Source organism: Corylus avellana, chromosome 4, assembly GCF_965113065.1.
Source record: "Corylus avellana chromosome 4, dhCorAvel1.hap1.2, whole genome shotgun sequence".
NCBI lineage: Eukaryota > Viridiplantae > Streptophyta > Magnoliopsida > Fagales > Betulaceae > Corylus > Corylus avellana.
In genome coordinates, this window is record NC_142493.1 from 8866128 (window position 1) to 8886417 (window position 20290).

Sequence of the window (20290 nt, forward strand, 5' to 3'; positions counted from 1 at the left end):
TAAAAAATATATGTATTTTATGATAAAACAAACGGGTAAAAGTAAAATCCAAATGTGACAAGAATTTGATTGTACGATCCAACCCATAATAGAAAAAAAAAAAAAAAAAAAAAAAGAAAAAAAAAAAGAAGAAGAAGTGATTCAACATGGTCAAGAAAGAAAGCAGAAGGAGAAGGAACAGAAGACCCACTAAAATACTAACAAACGGTAAAGAAAGTTAACCTAACCATTGAGAGAGAGGCAGCCTAAATTCTACTGTGGTAGAACAGTAATTCCACAGTAAAAAAGGACCGAGTTGTCATTTGGGTCTTTATATAATCCTAGCATCCACAAACAGACTCACTTCCTTTAGACTCTCTTTCTTCTCTCACAACCACTCTAACTATTCCCTCATTTCCTTCCAAGGGTTTCAATCTGAAGATTCCATTTGATTCAGATCGGAGCCGAGGAAGATCTTTGATTTCTCTCCAGTTTCACTGTGAGTTATTGGGTTGATTTATTTTTTATTTTTTTCTTTGAAGTCTGTGTTTTTGTTTTTATTGTTTGCTTGTTAGGTATTCCCTGTTTGGTCGGTGAGAAAACAATTGATTTGGAGAAGAAAGGAAATCAAAGGTTTTATTTTTAGAAAAATCTGAGCGTGGTGTAGGAATCAGAAGTCCTGTTTAATTGTGCTTGATTCAGCTGCACGGATTTTTCTTTTACTTTTATCGGTTTTAATTGGGAGTCTGGGACAAACTAAAGCCACTCTCGAACTTGATAATTGAGGGTTTCTTCTTTTTTTTTTTCGGTATTCTTCTTGTTCTTTTAGTATTCTGTTATCTGTATGTAAAAAATCAAGCTAGTCATAGTATTCTTAGAGAATGAATTTCGATTTTCACGTTTAAATCATTCGGGTTTTTCATGATCATATTTATTCTTCTGGTTTTGGTCTCTCTCTATTTATCTTTCTTTCTTCCAATTTTTTATTTTTATTTATTTATTTATTTTTCAATTGAAAAATGTTAATTACTGGCCTAATCTGAGCTAAATACGAGTCTGTCTTGAGTGGAGGTCCATGATCTCGTGGTCATCAATTATAAATATATTATTTTCGAAGTACAACTTTTTCTACATTTTTCTTGAAGTGAAAACAATGCTCTTCCTTTGGTTTTGGAGAAATGGAGAATGGAATAGAAAATAAAATTTGTGTCAAAAGTATGTCTACTGCATGATGGTTTTATTTTAGTGTAACATCCAGCGCCATTCTATGATTTGATTCAATCAAAAAAAAGGTGGGGTGGGGCGCCAGTGGTAGAGAAATCTTTTAGAAAGCAGTTCACTACTGAATCCATTTTCTTTGTTTTTATGCCAAGAAAATTGTTCTTTGGATTAGATTACCAAATGCTTTCTGGGGTAAAAGTTAGTGAAAATTGTTCCTTGATCTTGTTATCCGGTTTCAGGTTCAGTTTTAAAATAAGTTTTCTAGAAAGACCCTGATGATTTTTGCTGTCATTATTCCAAAAAGTGAAAGAACTGTGATCAAGAGAGGCAAATGCTTTTGTGTGGTTTAATTTAGTTTATTCTTCAATATGGTTTTAGCAACTATAAGAGGCATTAGTTTTCCTTTTGAGATTTTTCAATTATAACGTTTATAATGCTTTCTTCTCATCAATGTTATAATTTGTCTCATCCATTGATCTTATAGATATGCATATCTGCTACATTTTTTCAGGAGTTTTGGTTTCCATACATAGCACCAGAGCAAGTAGTCGTGGATATTTTTTTATTACAGAGGAGAACAGCATGCCTTGGTTGAGTTTATCAGTTGATGTGTTTCGCAAAGTAGTGCAGTTAAACCTATATTGCAGGGTTATTCTGTAAATCATTTCCTTAACCGAATCCTGATTTTTTGCTTCTGTTGGACTGCTGTTCTTTGCTCAACTGACCATGGGATCCAGTCGGTTTTTCGTCATTTCTTGTGACATGCATAGGATTAGCTGAAGAAGTAGACTAAACCTAGTTTGAACTCGAATTCTCCTTTTCATTCCTGTTCTTGTTGAGTGTTTGTCTTGTGCCTATATAGTAGTCAAATAGTCAAGGGTTGAAAGAAGTGATGGTGTGCCAAGCAGCAAGCCAAACTAGATTTCGGGCCTTAAAACATGAGAGTGGGATCGCAGGGAGACCAACGATTATAGTAAGAGTGATTGCATGCTTTCAACCTTTGCAGGATTGCCAGGTGAGTACAAGAAACATTTACAGTTTTGGTCTTATTCAATTCTCTTTCCTCGGATAACATTTCTACGATCAATCGATCCAGCTTTTCTTATTAAGAAGCCATGAATAATACTATGTTCTTGTTGCTCTTTTCCAGGCTGAGTATTTCCGTCATTTGCTTAAACCTGTCACGTAGATTGATTCCTTTCCTTTCGTATCAAATTGAGCTGGAGTTTGTAGATTTTCCTTTTCTATTCTTTGTTCCTAAAAGAGGCAGCAAGTATTTGAATCTTCCAGATTAAAGAATCAATCCATCCCCTGGTAGGTTTTAACTGTCTTACCGATTATTGCAGCTAAATTATCTTAAGTTTATTTTTGAATGTATCTTTTGTTTTCTCATTTTTAGGTGATTTTTTTACCTGGATGGTTAAGGCCAACGAATCTGGGCTTTATCCACAGCATTCTGCTTGGCCACCATCTAAACTGAATTTCATGAGCACGGCACTGCGACCGAGGCAACAGGAATGTTTGCCAGCAGGTATAAGCCCTGGCAGTTGCGTGCCCTCTGCACGGTTGGCATTGCCCAGGTTTGAAGTTCCTGGTATACCAGACTTGAAGACGGAACAAACAAAGGACGCTTATGCATCTCTTCAATGTTTACCTCTTCACTTCCAGAGCTTGTTTCCCACTCCTAACCCATATCTTAAAGGAAGACAATCTCCCTTGTCTCATGGGCTTGATGGGAATGCTGGGCCAAATGCAAGCTCTGGGTCTTCTCCAAAGAGATTCCTTATTTTTGATCAGTGTGGGAATCAAACAAGGCTAATTCATAATTCGGTTTGCCTCCCTGTCTGGAGTCCAGCTACTGCTACTACAAAACCATTGTTTGGTTATAAGTCGTATGAGGAAGAGCAGGCAGCTAGAGTGAGTCCAACTGATCCAAGAAAGTACTTTTTACACGAAGAGTCTGGTGAGAATAAAATAGCTAGTGAAGAAAGTGAGATGCATGAAGACACAGAAGAAATCAATGCCTTGCTTTACTCCGATGAGAGTGATGATGATGATGATTATGGTGATGATGATGATGAAGTAGCAAGCACAGGCCATTCTCCAATGGCCATTAAGGGGAGTTACGAGAAACATGAATATGTCGAATGCATTGCAGAGGAAGTTGCTGGCTCAGATGGCCCAAACAAAAGGCTGAAATTGCTCGATGGTGGGTACAAAAAATCATCTCCTATGGACACTGCTAGTTCGGTAAAACTGGACAGATCTCTTGCATATGACAGTGATGCAGAATCAAGCTATGCCATTGGCCAGAACCAAGGAGAGGAAGCGAGTTCTATTTTGGGCAAAAGGCCTTTTAAAAGGGATAATATACGTGATGCATTGAGAATTCTTGAGAGCATAATTCCTGGTGCAGAGGGTAAGGATCCATTGTTGGTTATTGATGAAGCTATAGATTACCTAAAGAGTTTGAAGCACAAAGCCAAATCTCTAGGGGTTAGCCACCAATAGGTTGCGTTGTCTTGCAGCATGTTCACTAGAGGATTGAAAGAAAGGTGAAAAGGTAGGTGGTAAACATATATTTCTTGGCTTGAGTGATTGATGACATTGAAATAAGTATTAGTGGCTATGGTTTTGTTGGGGGCCCTTTTCCATCTTTTCCTGAAGAGCTGTATATAATGGGCCAATAAAGGAAAGATGTAATGGTATGGGAATGCACTTTGGTTTGCCAAGGGGTGAAGGAAAAAAAGGGGTTTTTTTTGTTGACCAGAAATAATTATTCTATTAGCTTTTGGGGGTTTAAAGATTAAGAAAGTCACAAAGATCTGAACGCATGGGGGGGTTTAGTGGTGGGCTGTGCTGTAAATGAGGACTCTTTTTCCGGATTGTTGAGAACCCCCATGGATTAAGTGCATGCGCGTTTGGTAATCAGGTCCCACTTTGAATCCTCTTTTCTTTGTTGATTTTATGCTTTTGTCCTCTGCCTTCATGTTGGTATAAGAATTCTAAAAGTAGGAAGAAAAAAGTTGCTGGTGTGGATGAGTGCTTGGAGTGGGAGCATAGTCTTCCATCATGTACTTTTGGGCCCCCCCCCCCTTTTTCATCAACTCGTGTTGTAAAAGGTTAGTGTGTTTTACATGAGGAAGGAAGGGAGGGGAAGTCATTCTGCTGTACAGTGATTTGTGGTGACTGGTGATGCTATTATGAGTTTGTCCAGTTGTGTTTTGAGTGTAAAATAATTGGAGTCTGAATAATGCAGCGGTGGTGGTGGTGGTGGGGATGGGGCTGTCTTGCTGAGTTTTGCTTTGTTACTTCTTGTCCTATGTGTGTCCTTTTTATGTGTGCCTTTTTTTTGTAAAACTTGAAAAATATCTATTGTGAACTTTGTGATTTGTTTTAGTTTTTGAATTTGGATTTTACCTAGCTAGACTGGATTTGGATTTTTCACTGCAGATCTTCTGTTCACAAAATGAACAGCCAAGATTCCTTTCACTAAAAAAAAAAATTAGTTTGCTTTTCTTTCAATCATATCCGTTCATTGTTCCTATTGCATGCCGTTTGTAACAGGATTTAAAGTATACTTCTTGAATTCAAATATTCAACATTGCCTAGAAAAAAAAAAAAATAAAGTGACTAAAAATGTCTTCTGAGCTTTTGTTTTTTAAGTGCTTATATGTAAGCGAGAATGAGTATAAACCCAAACGAAGCAAGTAATAAATGGAAGTGCTTCAAATTTTCACTTGTAGCACTTAATTGGGTTATCAAACATAGCCTTACCTCTATCAAATTTAGGGGGTGGTCGAGTTACTCCTATAGGCTATAGCCATTAGGGGTGATTCGGCCACCCCATTTGGCCAATTGGGATTGATCAGTAATCTTATTATTATTATTATTATTATTATAAATTGTATTTTATATTTATTTTTATTGCATGACACATCATTTATTATTGGTGCTGAAATGAAATGGTGGATTGACCGTGTCTATCCAAATTTTAGACTTTGTTGGGAGCAAGATATCACAGAATTTTTAGCCAATTTTTGCACTCAACATAACTATTTGCAAATAATTAAAACCCAAGACACTGGTTTCGGGGTTTTCCTATGATTTCATTTTCCTTGTTTTGGGGCTATTAATAAAACTGTGCAAAATGTTTGAACAAATTGATAGTCATAGTCGAATTGAGTCGTCGACGTGTTTTTGGGCGGTTGAACCAATTGGAAGGATGATGCACTCGTGCTTTAAGGGAGTCGCAGCCTTTCTTTTCTTGATGTCAACATTTTTTTTTCAACCTACAAATGTTAGCTGCGGATAAATTTCAAGTCAAAATTAAAAGTCAAAGTGAATGGCAATGAATCTAGGGCTCCTAAAGTGTATTGGGACCAAGTCTCTTAAAATTGTGGTGCAAGTATATGCAGAAAGTATGTTTATTTGTCTGTTTGATCGAGATCTTACCTGTTTATAAATTCTATTATGGAAATGGTTCATCCACCAACAGATAGAATAAGAGGAGGAAATAGAGTTCCTATAGATAGTTTGAATGAGCAAAATGTTCTTTGTCTGTGATGATTTTTTTTATGTTACATTGGGTTTTATTGTGTTGCGTTCTCCCTTTAGGCTTGGGTTCTTTAGGCTTGGGTTAATCCTCGCAGGCCAGCTCAATATATTTTGAGGCCTTAGACAAAAATTTTAAGTGGGTTTTTAAAATAATATTAAAAATCATTCTTCTCGCCTTTTGGAATGCAAAATTACTGATTAATTACTAAATAAAATATTTTAGAAATTTTCCATCTTCTAGCATTTATTTCTTTATTTTCCCATTTGATTTTAAACGTTTAACACAATCTTCTACATTTTGTTTACGGTTAGACATGTGTTATATAATTAGGGTTGAATATTTTATTATTATATTTATTACTATCGATTTTTTAAGTCTTATTTATTTTTGGAATGTTGGAGAATCAAACAATATTAATGCTTTTTTTTAAAAAAAAAATTAAGTAGTGGGCCTTAATTAAAGCGTATATATTGACGGCAATTAGGTCTTTAATTTTGTTCTGTTTTGTTTTTTGTTTTTGTTTTTGTTTTTGTTTTTTGTTTTTTGTTTTTTATGGAAATTGTTCTGCTAGAAATCATTAATTAGGGGCCTTTTTTAAATTATTTCATTACCATGATTAGGGCCCTTAATTAAAGAATATGAACAGTAATAATGACTTAAAAAATTTGTATGGATTTTATATATATATATATAAATTTATTAATTAGAGGCCTTATTAAATTTAGAGCCCTAGGTGGCCGCCTAACCCATCGAAGGGTTGAGCCGGCCTTGGATCTTCCTTATATAGGAAAGAGAATCACTCTTTCAGCAATAAAAAGAAGAAAAAGGGAAAAGAGTGAAGTGATATCACATTTTTACATTGAACAGTTGGCAATCAGGTTGGTAGGTGAGAGAAATAAGACTTTTGATTAAAAAAGAAAACTTGTTTGACTTTCTCACATATGGTCTTAGCTTCTCAAAATATGCAAGTTGCTTAGAAAGAGATTTAGACTCCCAAGTTCCACTAATAGTTGAAAATACCTCGTATGGTGGCTTGTCAAGACTCAACAAAAACTAAATTGAGGTTTATCCATTTAACTTGCTGCATGCCATCCATACGTTAAATTTCCTATGACACATTCATTGTACCAAACCACATAATACGTGGTCATGTTCTCACGATAGAATTGGTTCATAGTTAAAGAAATGTCAATTTAGAACTGAAATAAGTCATGGGTACAATTTTGATTTCTTCAAGGAAGAAGATGACTTTGAATGCCCCACTACGGAGTGCTCATAGTGGGGCGTTCAATAGTAATGAAGAGGTTTTCAGTAGCACTAGAAACTTGGTTGGGCCCTTTTTTGAATGAAGCTTTTCTTGGGCCGAACAGAATAAAATGTCTTAAAATGGGGTGATTCTGGACTTGCTCGACGTCCAGCCCGTGTATGTTGGCCATGTAAGTTTTTTTCTTACAATTAGGCCTTAATGGATTCGTTGTCGTAAGTGTTGGCCCATTACCATATGATCGTTGAATGAAGAATGCTTAGGTCTCTTGAGGTCGTTACACGAGCGCGTGTGGAGAAGATGAATTGTGGGTTGAAGGCCAACTTTGACCCGTGTGGGCCATGAGCCCAATAAAATGTGATATGGACAATAAGCCCAATAAAATGTGAGGATTGTTGATGGAGGGTTTGTGGACTCTTTTTAGGGTTAAATACTCCATACCCTCCTAGGATTTCTCAACTTTATTTTTTTTTTCCCTGTGGTTTTATTTTTATTACAGGAGGTCCCTGTGGTTTTGATAAGTGACCAAATTAATCCATCCAATAGTTGACCGTTAGTTGACAGTTAGGACTGACACGTAGACCAATCAGACGTCGACACGTGGCACATATTTAATTTTTTTTTTTTTAAATTAAAAAAAAAAGAAACAAAAAAAAATTGGGGGTGGCCGGCCGGATGGGGGTGGCCGAGCCACCCCCAATTTTTTCCTTTTTTTTTTTTTTTAAATTTAAAAAAAAAATACATTTTTTTAAAAAAAATTTTTAAAAAAATTAAATATGTGCCACGTGTCGACGTCTAATTGGTCCACGTGTCAGTCCTAACGGTCAACTAACGGATGGACTAACTTAGTCACTTATCAAAACCATAGGGACCTCCTGTGATAAAAATGAAACCACAAGGAAGAAAAAATAAAGTTGAAAAACCCCAAGGGAGTATGGAGTATTGAACCCCTCTTTTTAATGAAACTTTGACCTAAAATCTTAATTCACTTTGACTTGGCCTTGAAGATGGCACCACTTAAACTGAGAGCAAAAAAATCAGCCCCCAACACATCTTAAAATCAAAATCTTAACCCTACTTTAAAAATCAGAAACACCACGAATCGATTGATTTGAGAAAATTAAAAGTATTGTCAAAAGAGGAAACTATTTTTTAGTTTTTTGCTGTTTCCAGAAAATGTGTTCAAGTGTTTGCAATAATTTGAGCAGAATTTGACTTTCTGCAAACATATCAAATACGATACTATCAAGGATGGTGGTTCAATAGTCCAAAGAAATTCTCAAGTGGTTAGGTAAGTACTAGATTGTGGGTTCGAATCTTCACAATGAAGAATCCCTATGCCTTATTAGTATAAATCACATTGGTTCCTATTGATGCCCTAGTAGGATGGGTGGTTAAGCTATCGCTCGGCTAATCTTTAGGGTGTGCCTGCAGTTTTCGCCGTCTAGGTCCTTCCTAAGCAGTCCCCTACGAGTTGGTGCTACTATGATCACACCTCGTTAGAATAGCCACAATTGGTCTCCCCCTTCAACCTTTTTTGCTCAGAAAAAAAAAAAAAAAAATGATGTCATCTTTCCTTGGATTTCTTATTTGGTGATTTTTTAGACAATGAAGAGTTCATCATGTTATAGTCTCTTTCTCTCTTCTCATTTACTCTTCCTTAATGAGTGACCATCCAATTAATGAACACATGTTTCACCGTCGGAACATCTTTATCATCCAAGTTCCGGCCAAAAGTAGCCAATGTTGGCTAAAGGTAGTCACTTTCCCATTACAGCCATAGCAGCCAATGCTAGCTAGAGTCGCTGAAGTTCAAGTTCCAATATATAATAGCCAATATTCTAATTCAGGCTGTAGAAGTCATTTTTCAACCCTTTGATGTTAAAGATCAAACCTCAATGTATGTGATCTATGGTTAGGTTTGCAGGGGCGTATTAAGACAAGAGTTATAAGAACTCAAGAGACAACAGTTATAGGAAAAACTCAAGAGACAAGAGTTACAAGAACCTAAGTGGCAGAGTTATAAGAAAGTAGTTAATGTAAAAGTAAAAAAGACATGTAAAATTGGGACTTTTTCTCTATAAACAAAGTTTTGTATACAATCAAATGATAAAAGAAAGATGTAGCCGAGAAAGGGCTTTACAATGTGGACATAAGTCCTAAGCTGAACCACCGTCTTTCTTTCATACTTTCTTCTCTTTAATTATCAGGGGGAGAATTCTCAAATCTTACATTGCGGTCATCTATCTCTGCTTCAACTTCTAGAAGCTCTCTTTGTGCTTCTTGATCCAATCAAGGTTCTGATGTCATCCTTGTGGGTGCCCCTCCACCTATCTAATAATAGACAATCTGAAATTTTGAATGTACAGTAAAATTTGTGTATTACTCTCCATACATGATTCTTTCTTCCCCATAATTCCTTCTTAATAAATTTTCGATATAATTACATCATCAATCAGGCAAATATCATATTAATCACAGGCAATGAAGGTAACAAATCTTGTCTTATGTTAGAAATCCTTAGGATATGCTAAAGGGATCCTGAGGATACTTCTATCAGATTGGATGTTACTTTGACCTTGGGAATTAATTTCAACATAGACAGAAGAAACCTGTGAAAATCAAAACACACACAGGAGTAGGAGGTGACTTGTGAAGAGTCCAGAGGAAAATTGAAAAACAGGCTCCGAGGTGGCTCCCAGTGCTTTCCATGTTGTGACATTGATGGCTACCAAGAAATTACATGCCCCTCTTCAAAAGCACACCTAAATAGGCTAGATTTTTCAATCACTCTTGAAACTGTGTCATAAACGGATGCCGTGGCAGATAATCTACCATACTCTCAGACATTTTAATGCCTACACTTTGAGCCTTTCGCCTCGACATATTACATCATCAACATTCAACACCCTTTTTTCCATATAAGATGAGATATTATCCAAAGTGGAATGTCTTGTCATGTGTTTTTTTCCTTTCTATGCTCGATATGCTTACAATGCATGCACCTATCATCTTCTCAAGTATGGCCCCCTAGAGTTGTGTTGTGTCCTCTAATGTGATCACTTATTGAAAATCTTTTTGTGCACCAAAAGTTCAAGACAGAAACTACCCCATTCAGGTACAGATTCCAAAAAATACTCTGATTTCCATCAGGAGCTCTAGTTGTCTACAGTCCAATAGTTTGGATTTGAAAAATATCTGTCCTTGAGAAGACTGTTCTACTCAATGGCGGAGCCAGGAGATTTTCAGAGGGGGAGGGGGCATACGCCCTCCCTAGCCTGCCAACTTAAAATATACATAGTTATGTTGAATTCGTTATTCAAAGGGTATAATGGCGCTTGTTGATTTGTTTCTAGCTTGCGAATAGGTTGTTTGGACGGCTAGTTTTTTTTTAGCATTTAAAGTTCGCTTGAGCTATATGGCGTTTCTATTAGGCATGAAACGCGCAGCAGAAGATGCATTATTACAACTTTTGTGGCGAATATCAATCAAACAATTTGAACACTATTAAAACTCCTAGCAGAGGAACATGCAAGGCCAGGTAATGGCTCCGCCATTGGTTCTACTCATATTATTGGAAAATTGATGTAATTTTGACAGGCAATGGTTGTCATGACTCATGACACATGTGGCCATCCTTTTTTCTTGCTATGAGCTTTTCCTTTTAAGTGAATTCCATGCACATTTTTGGGCAAACCACTTCATTGATGCCATCAGTGGGTCTATCTCTGAAGACATTATCAGTATCTGGTCATTTGTTGATGGTGGGACTCAGGTAACTGCTCAGACTCTCAGGGAGACAATGTCCCTTTTGGCCGCAGGTCGACATGCTTCCATGTATTTTGCTCATTGTATGGCAGGTACAATTGCAGTAATAGCCTTGACTGATTGATCTTTCCTTTCTGTTTCTGTTTTATTTTTTTTCCTTTAATTCCCTATTGTTAAATCACCACTTATTGTTAAATTGATTTAATATAGTATCAGAACAAAGGTCTTGAGTTTGAAACCTATTTCGGTCATTTGCGTCCCATTTTAATTAAATATTCAACAATGAAGAAGGAGACGAGAAGGAGAGTGTTAGAATATAAATTAAACAATTAAATCAATCCCTTCCAATAAGCTTATGCTTATGAAATAATCGGTGATTTGGTATATGAGATATTTGCAAGTTTGTAAATATAGAGGCAACCATGCCTTTCATCCTAGGTATTTCCAGTACTCTAGCTTCCCCTGTTAGAACTGAGTACATTTCCAAAATGACACAAAATAGTTTCATATCAACAATGATAAAAATTGCAAAAAATCTCAAAAAATCTCACAACAGACACAATTACAGATTCTGGTGACATATTGTAATCAAGGGAGTTCTCAAGAGTATTTGCTATGTAAATAAAGGCTCCATTTACTCCCATTGATAAAAAAAAATTAAAAAAAAAAAAAAAAAAATGAAAAGGAAAAGGAAAGAATTCTTGGAACAGAAGATCAAAATTTAGGATGTATCTTTTCTTGGCGACTGCAATTTTCTAAACTATGATCAGGATATTGAGTTTCTCCACCTTCTAGGTGTCTTTCTAGTCTGTTCTGCAGCGGTTGGGAGCTGAGACCCAATATCATGATTTTCTAAGGTTGTCATCTTTGTAAGTTTGCTTAGTTTCTTCCACCCACTGCTCCATGCTGATGTCTGTTTCTGCTTTAACATTTTATCAAACTGTCTCTGAAGATTCTCCATATCATTCTGGAGGTCATGGTACTTGGCTTTCACACTGTCCAGCTCAAACTTGAGGGTGTTGATATCCTTTTTGGCAGCCGACCATCCTTCTTGGAATGATTGTGGAGTCCCTTCAAGTAGTGTTTTCCGGTTTAAAACCGTCGGCTGGTACTGAGATTCACCAGCTTCTTTCAGGGAGCTGTTAGCTATTGCATTGCTTATCTTTACCTGCTCAGAGAAGAGGACTTGCACAACAACTCTTAATGGAAGCCGTTCATTTTGGGCAGCATGCATGCATGCATCAATTGAGAGTTTCTGGCAATCCATAACACGGCAAAGTCGTTTCCTTTCATGCTCGGAAAGTGTTGGATGTGCCTGTTATTTTGTTGGATGGATAAGAATGCTAATGAAGATAATATGCCATCTCATGGATGAAGCACACCCAAGAATTATATTTTTTTCATTTCTTCAAACCGAAGGAAATAACATTAAGTGATGATTTTTTTTGTTCAAGTCATCTCATATGCATGTCACAAACAACCACATCAGATGGTAAACCATTTGACATCAATTGCTAGTGCTTTGATCTTTCAGATAAGCCATCATGTGAACTTTTTCATGTTTAAACCCACATAGTAATCACATCCAATTCCTAACATGCATACATGAATATAAAATATGCAAATGAATTGTAGAGTTCCCCTGGTTTACAGCAGCAGGAAATTTTGATTCTTTTAATTATACTTCTTATGCTAATCAAGCATGCTGAGATGGCAAGCACTTTACTGCAAAGGAACTTACCAGAACAGCTAACCAAGCAAGAAAACGGATGCGCGTGAGCCTAGGATTAAGGAATTACCTTGAGGTAAGAGTCAATTGCTCTGTAAAGTCCATCATCACAGGTCCTTGCAGATTCAGGCAAGGCTTCAGCCAGCACCTGAAACTTTGTTAGGGAGAGGTTTCTATCTCTGGACACCTCTGTAAGATAACTGTCAACAAGCCTGGCCACTCTCATCTTAGGATTTGGATTGGTACCCCTAAGACTACCTTCATACATGTGTTTGTCAGAACAAGGTTGTCTGCTTGGACTTGAACTTTCTGTTTGTTCTTGAATAAGAAAATGCTCCAAAAGTCTATGAACAAGATCCACATCATACATTGTCTCACATTTGTTGTAAGAAGGAATAAGAAGATCTGCCAATGTTGCCTGCTCGAACTGCATTCCAACTCGGTTCTCCAATTCTGTCACCAAAGCAGGAGCTACTTTCAACATGTTTGCCATTCTCAAAAGCCTAAGCAGGAAGCTGCATGACACACTATCCTTCTGTGGTGGAATTATGCTGATGAGGCTCTCAATGATCATCCGCTGATCTTTTGCCTGAACACCAGGAAGATCATCTTTAGTTGCTGCCACAATCATATGGAGCCCGCCCTTCCAAACACTGCTGCTAATACTACTTGTATTACTGATGCTGCTAATGCTTCCTTCATCTCCGGCAGCAGCCACCGCCATATCGCTTATCAGACCGGGCAGCCATTTAGCTGCATAATGCATTATTGCAGCTCCAATAAGTTCAAATCTCATCCCCTTTACCTTAATTGCAGTAATGACTCTCACAAAATGATCAATCCTAAGGATACAAACATCTTCAAACCACCAATCAGGAGGAACCTGCTGATTTCTACTGGGGCTGGATTCCTTCGTGTGATCATTATTCCATTTCGGGCTGGAATCTTTTGAGGTTTTCCCAGTGTATGCCCATTTGATTCCTTTTGGATTGGCACAAGCCTTCCATGCAATGGACTCACTGCATCTTCTGACAATTTGAATATTCTCCGCCCATGGAGAGAGCTTCTCACAGCTTTTCAACACTATTATAGAGTCCCTCCATGAGGACAAAACAACATAGCTTAGAAATGCTTCAGTTTTGAATATAAGATTGCCTTCTTCCAAGTCCTCTGTCATTTCAAGGTACTCTGCGGCACATCTCAGGCCAGAGATATTTGCTGCTGTTAGATCAACAGCAATCCCATAGCAGAATTTTGATGCTAACTCAAAAGCATCAGGCCCACCAGGTAGTTCATCAAGACCTATCTCGCTCAAATCTGGGTCGCGTGATTCATATATGATTCTGTTCATCTTTCCACTCCTAGAAAGCAAGGGATACTTACCCAAGAAAACAGAAAGAGAAAGAGAGCCATGAAATATTTAGTTACTTGTAAACTTCCAATTTTAAAGCAAATATTTGGACTGGACAGTAAATCAACTACCTTGTGCAAGTGAAAATTAACACCCCCAACTTGAACTAGAAGGTCACTGGGAATATCAGTTGCAACATACCTGCATATAAAAATAAATAAATAAATAAAAAACAAAAAAAACCACCACCACATGCTTCAGAAGACACACAGGAAAAATTCAGTCATATTAGATATAAGAACTGTACCAAAATTGTTTGTGGATGAATCAAACTATACCCAAGAGAGTGTTTTCAATTTATGCAGAAAAAAAGTTGGTTAACTTACCTGAATTATTCTAAAACCATTTATGTACAAGAATTAAGAAACAAAAGATTTATCTTTTACTTGTTTAAAGATGCTTGTTCTTCAATCATACATACCAAGACTGGCCCCTTAGCTCAAACCCATCAGTCTTGACTCCATGCTTGCTGGAACTAAGAGCACCATTTCCATAGTCTCGGCCTGCAACTGACTCACTCTCTGACTCCCACATGATAGGAACCAAATATGCAGGAAAGTTGAGATTTTCTCAGGAAAGGGCCTCGAAATCAGAAGGAGAAACAGAGAAACTGAACACAAGAAGAAGAAGCCAGTGACAACCAGAATGACACAAGACTGGTGAGGTTAAAAGGAGAGATCCCACATGGGGATGCTTGGAATTATCTTTAAAATGTCGGCTTCTTTGCAGAATTTCATGGCTCTTACAGGCTGTGAAGTAATGGGCGCATATTAATTAGCACTGTTTTTGGATGATATGAGTTTGCATTTCTTTGCTTTTAGTGTGGGATTTCAGACACTTTTCTATATGCATAAAGAGTGGGAATCATATCCAATTTCTTCCCTTTAGTAATATATATATATATATATATATATGGCATTTTCCTGATTTTTTGTCTTTTGTAAATTTTAATTTGGTTAGCTTTTTTATCTCTAGGACTTTTCTTTATATGGTATTTATTACAATCCCAAACATTCATCTTGAGTCTTTGACCATAAAGGATAAAGGATTTCTTTGTATTGGATAAAATCCCAAAATCACAAAATTGCCACTGTTTTTAGGACCATGGTTTCTCGGGTGGATCTGAGTACCTCTCCGCTCTCATTAATCAGCTTTTATTGTTGAAGCTTATTTGTATAACTTTATAGAATGTTTCAAGTCTGGTTGTTGACATTCATTAAATTTTTGAAATGTTTGGCCTCTTTTTTTTTTAAAGAAAAATTTCAGAAAAATCATATTAAATTTTCACACATTTTGAGAGTAGTCTCAAAGTTAAGAAACTCTCATACTTTCAATTATCCCATTTCATTTGATTTTCCTTTAACTTTTTTTTTAAATGCCCAAAATACCCCTGTTTTTATTTATTTATTTTATTTTAAATATAAAATAAATGGTTAAATACTCTTTTACCGCCTTGGGTTTAAACACTTTATTTTTCTCTTTAAGATTTCATTTTTATCATAAAAAATACCTGTGGTTTTCATAAAGACGAAAATTTTACCTATTGTAATCAGAGTTGTTATAATCAGAGTTGTGCAATGAAGTGTGTGAGACAATTATAATCAGAGTTGTTTAAGTTTTATTATGGTATCAAAGCTATAGGCTAACACCAATTATCGATCTTGTGATTTTTTTTTTTTTTTTTTTCAATCAATCTTCCTTAATGAGTGACAGTCGGGTCGAACATTTTCACCATGAGAGATGGTATCTCTGTTAAAATTCCATTCAAAACTTAACCGAGGTACCATATCCGACTTTATGAAAACTACAGGTAGTTCCTGTGATAAAAATAAAACCCTAAGGATAAAAAAATAAAAGTGTTTAAACCCTATGGGGGCAAAAGAGTATTTAACCTTACCATAAATTGCAAAGATGTTGTAAACATATTGCGAAGATGCTTTTTTTATATAAAATAAAAAATAAAAAATAAACACTTAAATCTTTATAATTTTTTATTTTATTTTCTTATAAAAAAAAAGGGGGTATTTTTGAAATTTTGACAAGATTTAATAGAAAATTCTAATGGAATTGGGTAATTAAAAGAAATTAAAAATTCATAATTGAGAGTTTTTGAACTTTGATGATACTTTCAAAACACGTGGAAGTTTAGGGAGAGTTTTGTGAAGTTTTCATTTTTTTTTATTTGAAGCTAAACCTATACGTGTATCAATTTGTGCTGATTCTACGAATAATAATATATCAATCGTAGGTGAGAAATATGTATCAAAAGATCAAATACAATTAACAAATGCAGAGAGAGAGAATCTTTTTCTATGTTGTTTGACAAGGGATGGAAAGTTTGGAAAACATGAAAGAAGTAAAAAAAAAAAAAAACAATGGAGACGAGTATAACGTACCGAAAAATTAATTAACTTTTCGGTTCACCTCTCTGTCTTACCAAATAAATAAGACCAGTAGATCTTAAAACTCTCATTAGAGAGCCCACAATGAAAGACTTTTGACTTTATATAATAAGATAGCCATTAATCGCACCTACAATAGATAAACACCCAAGCAATTCTAAAACATAAAAATATAACATAGCTAATATCAAATGTTTCGGTCAAGTCAAATATAAAAATATTACATAGTCTAAAAGTCACTAAAACATCAAATATAAAAGATGGAGTGCATCTTTTGTATGGTCGTTGCACAAAAGGGAGCTTTTGTGCAAACTACACAGATTTTGACAATCAACAATCTAAGAAAAATGCAAAAAAAAAATTGTATGTTAGCAAAACATAGGATTAATTCCCCCTCAGAGACATTAGCCACCACCCCCTGCTGCCTGCCAGTTCCACCCACTGCCCACACCCAGATACCGCCACCCACCGCCCAGCCTCTCCATGCAACCGTCACCCCGGCCTGGGGGTTGGCCGTGATCCACCCCCAGCGGCCTAGGGGTGGCCGCAATCCACCTCAACAGCCTAGGGGAGAGAGATCCGGCCACCCCCAAGCCGCAGAGGGTGGCTGCGGTCCACCCCAACGGCTTGGGGGAGAGAGATCCGGTCACCCCCAAGCGGCCTTGGGTCGGATCTCGGCCAACCCCCAAGCCATTAGGGGTGGCCGTGATCCACCCCCAATGGCCGGATCTCTCTGCCCCAAGCCGTTGGGGTTGGCTCGCGGCCACCCCCGGCCACTGGGGGTGGCTCGTAGCCACCTCCAGCCACTGGGGTGGCGGCGAACCACCCCACCTCCCTTTGCCACCTTCTCCATTTATTTTGTTTTAAAAAAATAATAAAACATGATATAATCAGTTGTGAGTGTTTATTTTTTGTTAGAATGTTCTACCTAGTGTGGCAACCACTAAATGGTTTGCACAAAAGTCCACTTTTATGCATGGACCACATTGAAGTTATTCTTTAAAGATAATTGCGTCCCAAAAGTGGCGAAACATCAAATACCAATTATACAAGGACCTTAAGGGTGCCCTTGCCAAACTCTGCTCCATCGGCCTCCATCACGGCCTCCAACTTGGGAAAATGATCCTCTCCATTTAATTTGAAATGGATAATATTCAGTTAGTGTATTTTAGAGGGGCAAAGTCGTCTCAAAAATAAAAATGACAATTTTACCCATCTAAAAAACACTAACCGGATACTATCCCTTTCATTTGAAATGAAGAAGATCCTACCCATCCAATTCGTGGGCTGCATTGAAGACAAATCTAGCTAAATCATTCATTGACATCCTTCTCTCCTAGCCCCTACGAACCATGCTCTAAAGAAAACCCGACTTTAAAACAATGGATGTTTTAAAGATAGAAAAGATACAAGCATAAATCCATGACCTAGTGAGTAAGAATACATAAGGCGAACATGTTATGATATGATGAACTTTATTTAACAAAAATGTTATAAATCATATGTAGTAATATAAAATGAAGTCCTCTGTTAAATGACAAGAATTTCATGACAATGCCATATAGATATAGTATATAATATTTAAAGTGAATATATCATAGTTTAACTCTATATGGTATACCCAAGTTGTTAATACCTTTTTGATAGGGTTTGCACTGTCTCAAAAAACTTGTAATACAATACTAGTATCTCGGTAAAGCACACATACCGTCATTGCTAGTGGCCCGACCGGATTTAAATCTTGGATGATCCACACCACTAATGTTGTCTATATGACCACCATCCGTACATAGTTGCGCCCGTCACCTATAAAACCATTAGATCCAATGCTAGACAATAAATATAAATCTTTGAACCACATGGTTAACATGTATATGGTAAGCCAATAAACATCATCTGTATATGAAGTATATGTCATACGATGCAATTAATCATTATCTTTTATATGCATGCATTTATAAAATTCACACTATGCAACATTCCTTTTCCATCACACAATTTACACAAAAAATGGAGTTCACGTCACAATAAAATATATTTCATGTGAGTTATAAGCATGCGTGTTGAATACATAAAATAATCATGTTATAAAAAGATTCATAATCGCAAGTATTAGTGTGAGTTTTACTCACATTGGTCATAAGGAACTTCCAAATAATTCTCTTGATATTCATTAACATTAAAATTTGTGAAAGAGTCTAATATTAGTCTCTAATCTTAAGTTAAGAAAGTCCTAAACTCTTCAAAATAAGCATTTGTTTGAGCATCGAACGATTGGTGCAAGCATCGATTGATCGACATCAATCAATCAATAATCATTCTATCATTGCCAGCAACCTATTTTTAAGCAGAAGTCCCAACTACACCTAATCTAACATGTTTTATGACTCTAATATCATCTCTAAAATTGTCATAATCACAAATATTACGTTCATACCTATCAAAGTTAATCTGTTACCATAAAAAATCTAACACATCATGAAATCTATCAAGAATCTTTAAAATAGCTCGGGAGTCTACTTCCAAGCTGTCACTGAGTAATGATTTAAGGAGGACTGGAGTCCTCCTAGAATCTTCTTAAACGTGTTATGACATTTAAAATCACCAATAGATCAAAATTTAATAATGATCATTTTAAATTCAATGATGATTTTAAAAAGTCACGTCACATTTGACAGGACTCTAGTCTTCCTTATATCATTACTCTTCAAACGGTAGGTTAATTATGCAAGAATAATAAGATATCACGTTCTTATCCATAATCATAACCTACCAACATCAAATCTACAATATTAAACCCGTAAGTTCAAATCAACAAACTTAAATGTGGGACGATTTGCACCGATTTGTATTAAGATGTTTAAGATTTAAAAAGTAGCTTAAAACTCTCTATCATAAGTATAAATAGAAAATAACTCCCCAATCTGAACTTTATTTAAAATTTTGATGAAAAACCTGTTAAAGTGTCACATCAACAACAATAATAGTATGACACGTCTCCTATAATAAAAATATAAAAAATGTAAAAAAGAAAAAAATATATCGGGGTGGTTAGATCACCCCAGATTAACTAGATGAGGTGGTTCGGCCACCCTCTCTAGCCAATTTGGGGGTGGTCTGACCAGACACATATAATTTCCTCATTTATTTTTTTTTTACATTTATGTCTTCTTTTTTTTTTAATATTTTTTATTGCAGGGGCAAGTGTCATATTATCATTGGTGTTGATATGACACCATGATGATTTTTTACCAAAATTTCGAATGGAAGTTCAGATTAAAGAGCTATTTGCCATCTATGCTCGTCAAAGATAATTTCAAGCCACCTTTAAAAAAACTTATTGCAAATTGGTGCAACCGTGAGAGCTACTTTTATATTTTTCTCTAATTTTCCGGATCTAATTTGATCTGGCCTACTTACATCCACATTCCCAGCTTTGTAGGTGAATGTTTTGTTAGCATAATTACTTGATTTAGTATGTACCAAACATAAATTGTTCAACTAATAAAATAATAAGTCGATTGAAAAATAAAACTCAATAGTGAATTTTCCCATCAGGATCAATGGGTCACTTTCAGTTGGATTGAAAATAAATAAAGTAGGGCACATTGTAGTTGACCATATAATGACCACTAAATATTCATTCTGGCAGCAATTACTTCTAATTGGGCTCATTGAGACGATGTTGTGTTGAGAATAAAATCGTACAAATGCACATGCCTGAGAATTCAATAAAGTTTAGTATTTGGGTCCACTTTGTATTAGGATTGTTTGTCTTTCTGCCAACTTGGGCAATAGGGAGAAACCGAGAAAGACCAATTGCACTTTCTCTTTCTTTTTTATTTTCTTTTATTTCTTCTATTAATTAATGAAAAAGTGAAATTCATTTTGTCGAGGGCTGATTAGTAGGTCCAAATCGATATATTTTTTGCCAGAAATGATGGGCAATTCCTCCACC

General features: G+C 36.2%; 2 protein-coding genes across 2 annotated transcripts; one reads left to right on the forward strand and one right to left on the reverse strand.

Annotated features, from left to right (window-relative positions):
- The first annotated feature begins 360 nt into the window (after positions 1-360).
- LOC132179445 (transcription factor bHLH143) lies at positions 361-4599 on the forward strand. Its single transcript, XM_059592174.2, has 4 exons — positions 361-478; positions 1712-2215; positions 2351-2514; positions 2600-4599. Exon 4 carries the CDS (start codon positions 2617-2619, stop codon positions 3709-3711), a length of 1095 nt encoding a protein of 364 aa, XP_059448157.2. The 5' UTR covers positions 361-478; positions 1712-2215; positions 2351-2514; positions 2600-2616; the 3' UTR covers positions 3712-4599.
- A 6874-nt stretch (positions 4600-11473) lies between these two features.
- Positions 11474-14784, reverse strand: NPH3 (Phototropic-responsive NPH3 family protein). The gene is made up of 4 exons (XM_059590011.2): positions 14352-14784; positions 14002-14071; positions 12590-13897; positions 11474-12105 (listed from the first exon to the last, which is right to left on the reverse strand). The coding sequence occupies exons 1-4, from the start codon at positions 14462-14464 to the stop codon at positions 11557-11559; spliced, it is 2040 nt and encodes a 679-aa protein (XP_059445994.1). The 5' UTR covers positions 14465-14784; the 3' UTR covers positions 11474-11556.
- Positions 14785-20290: the final 5506 nt, after the last annotated feature.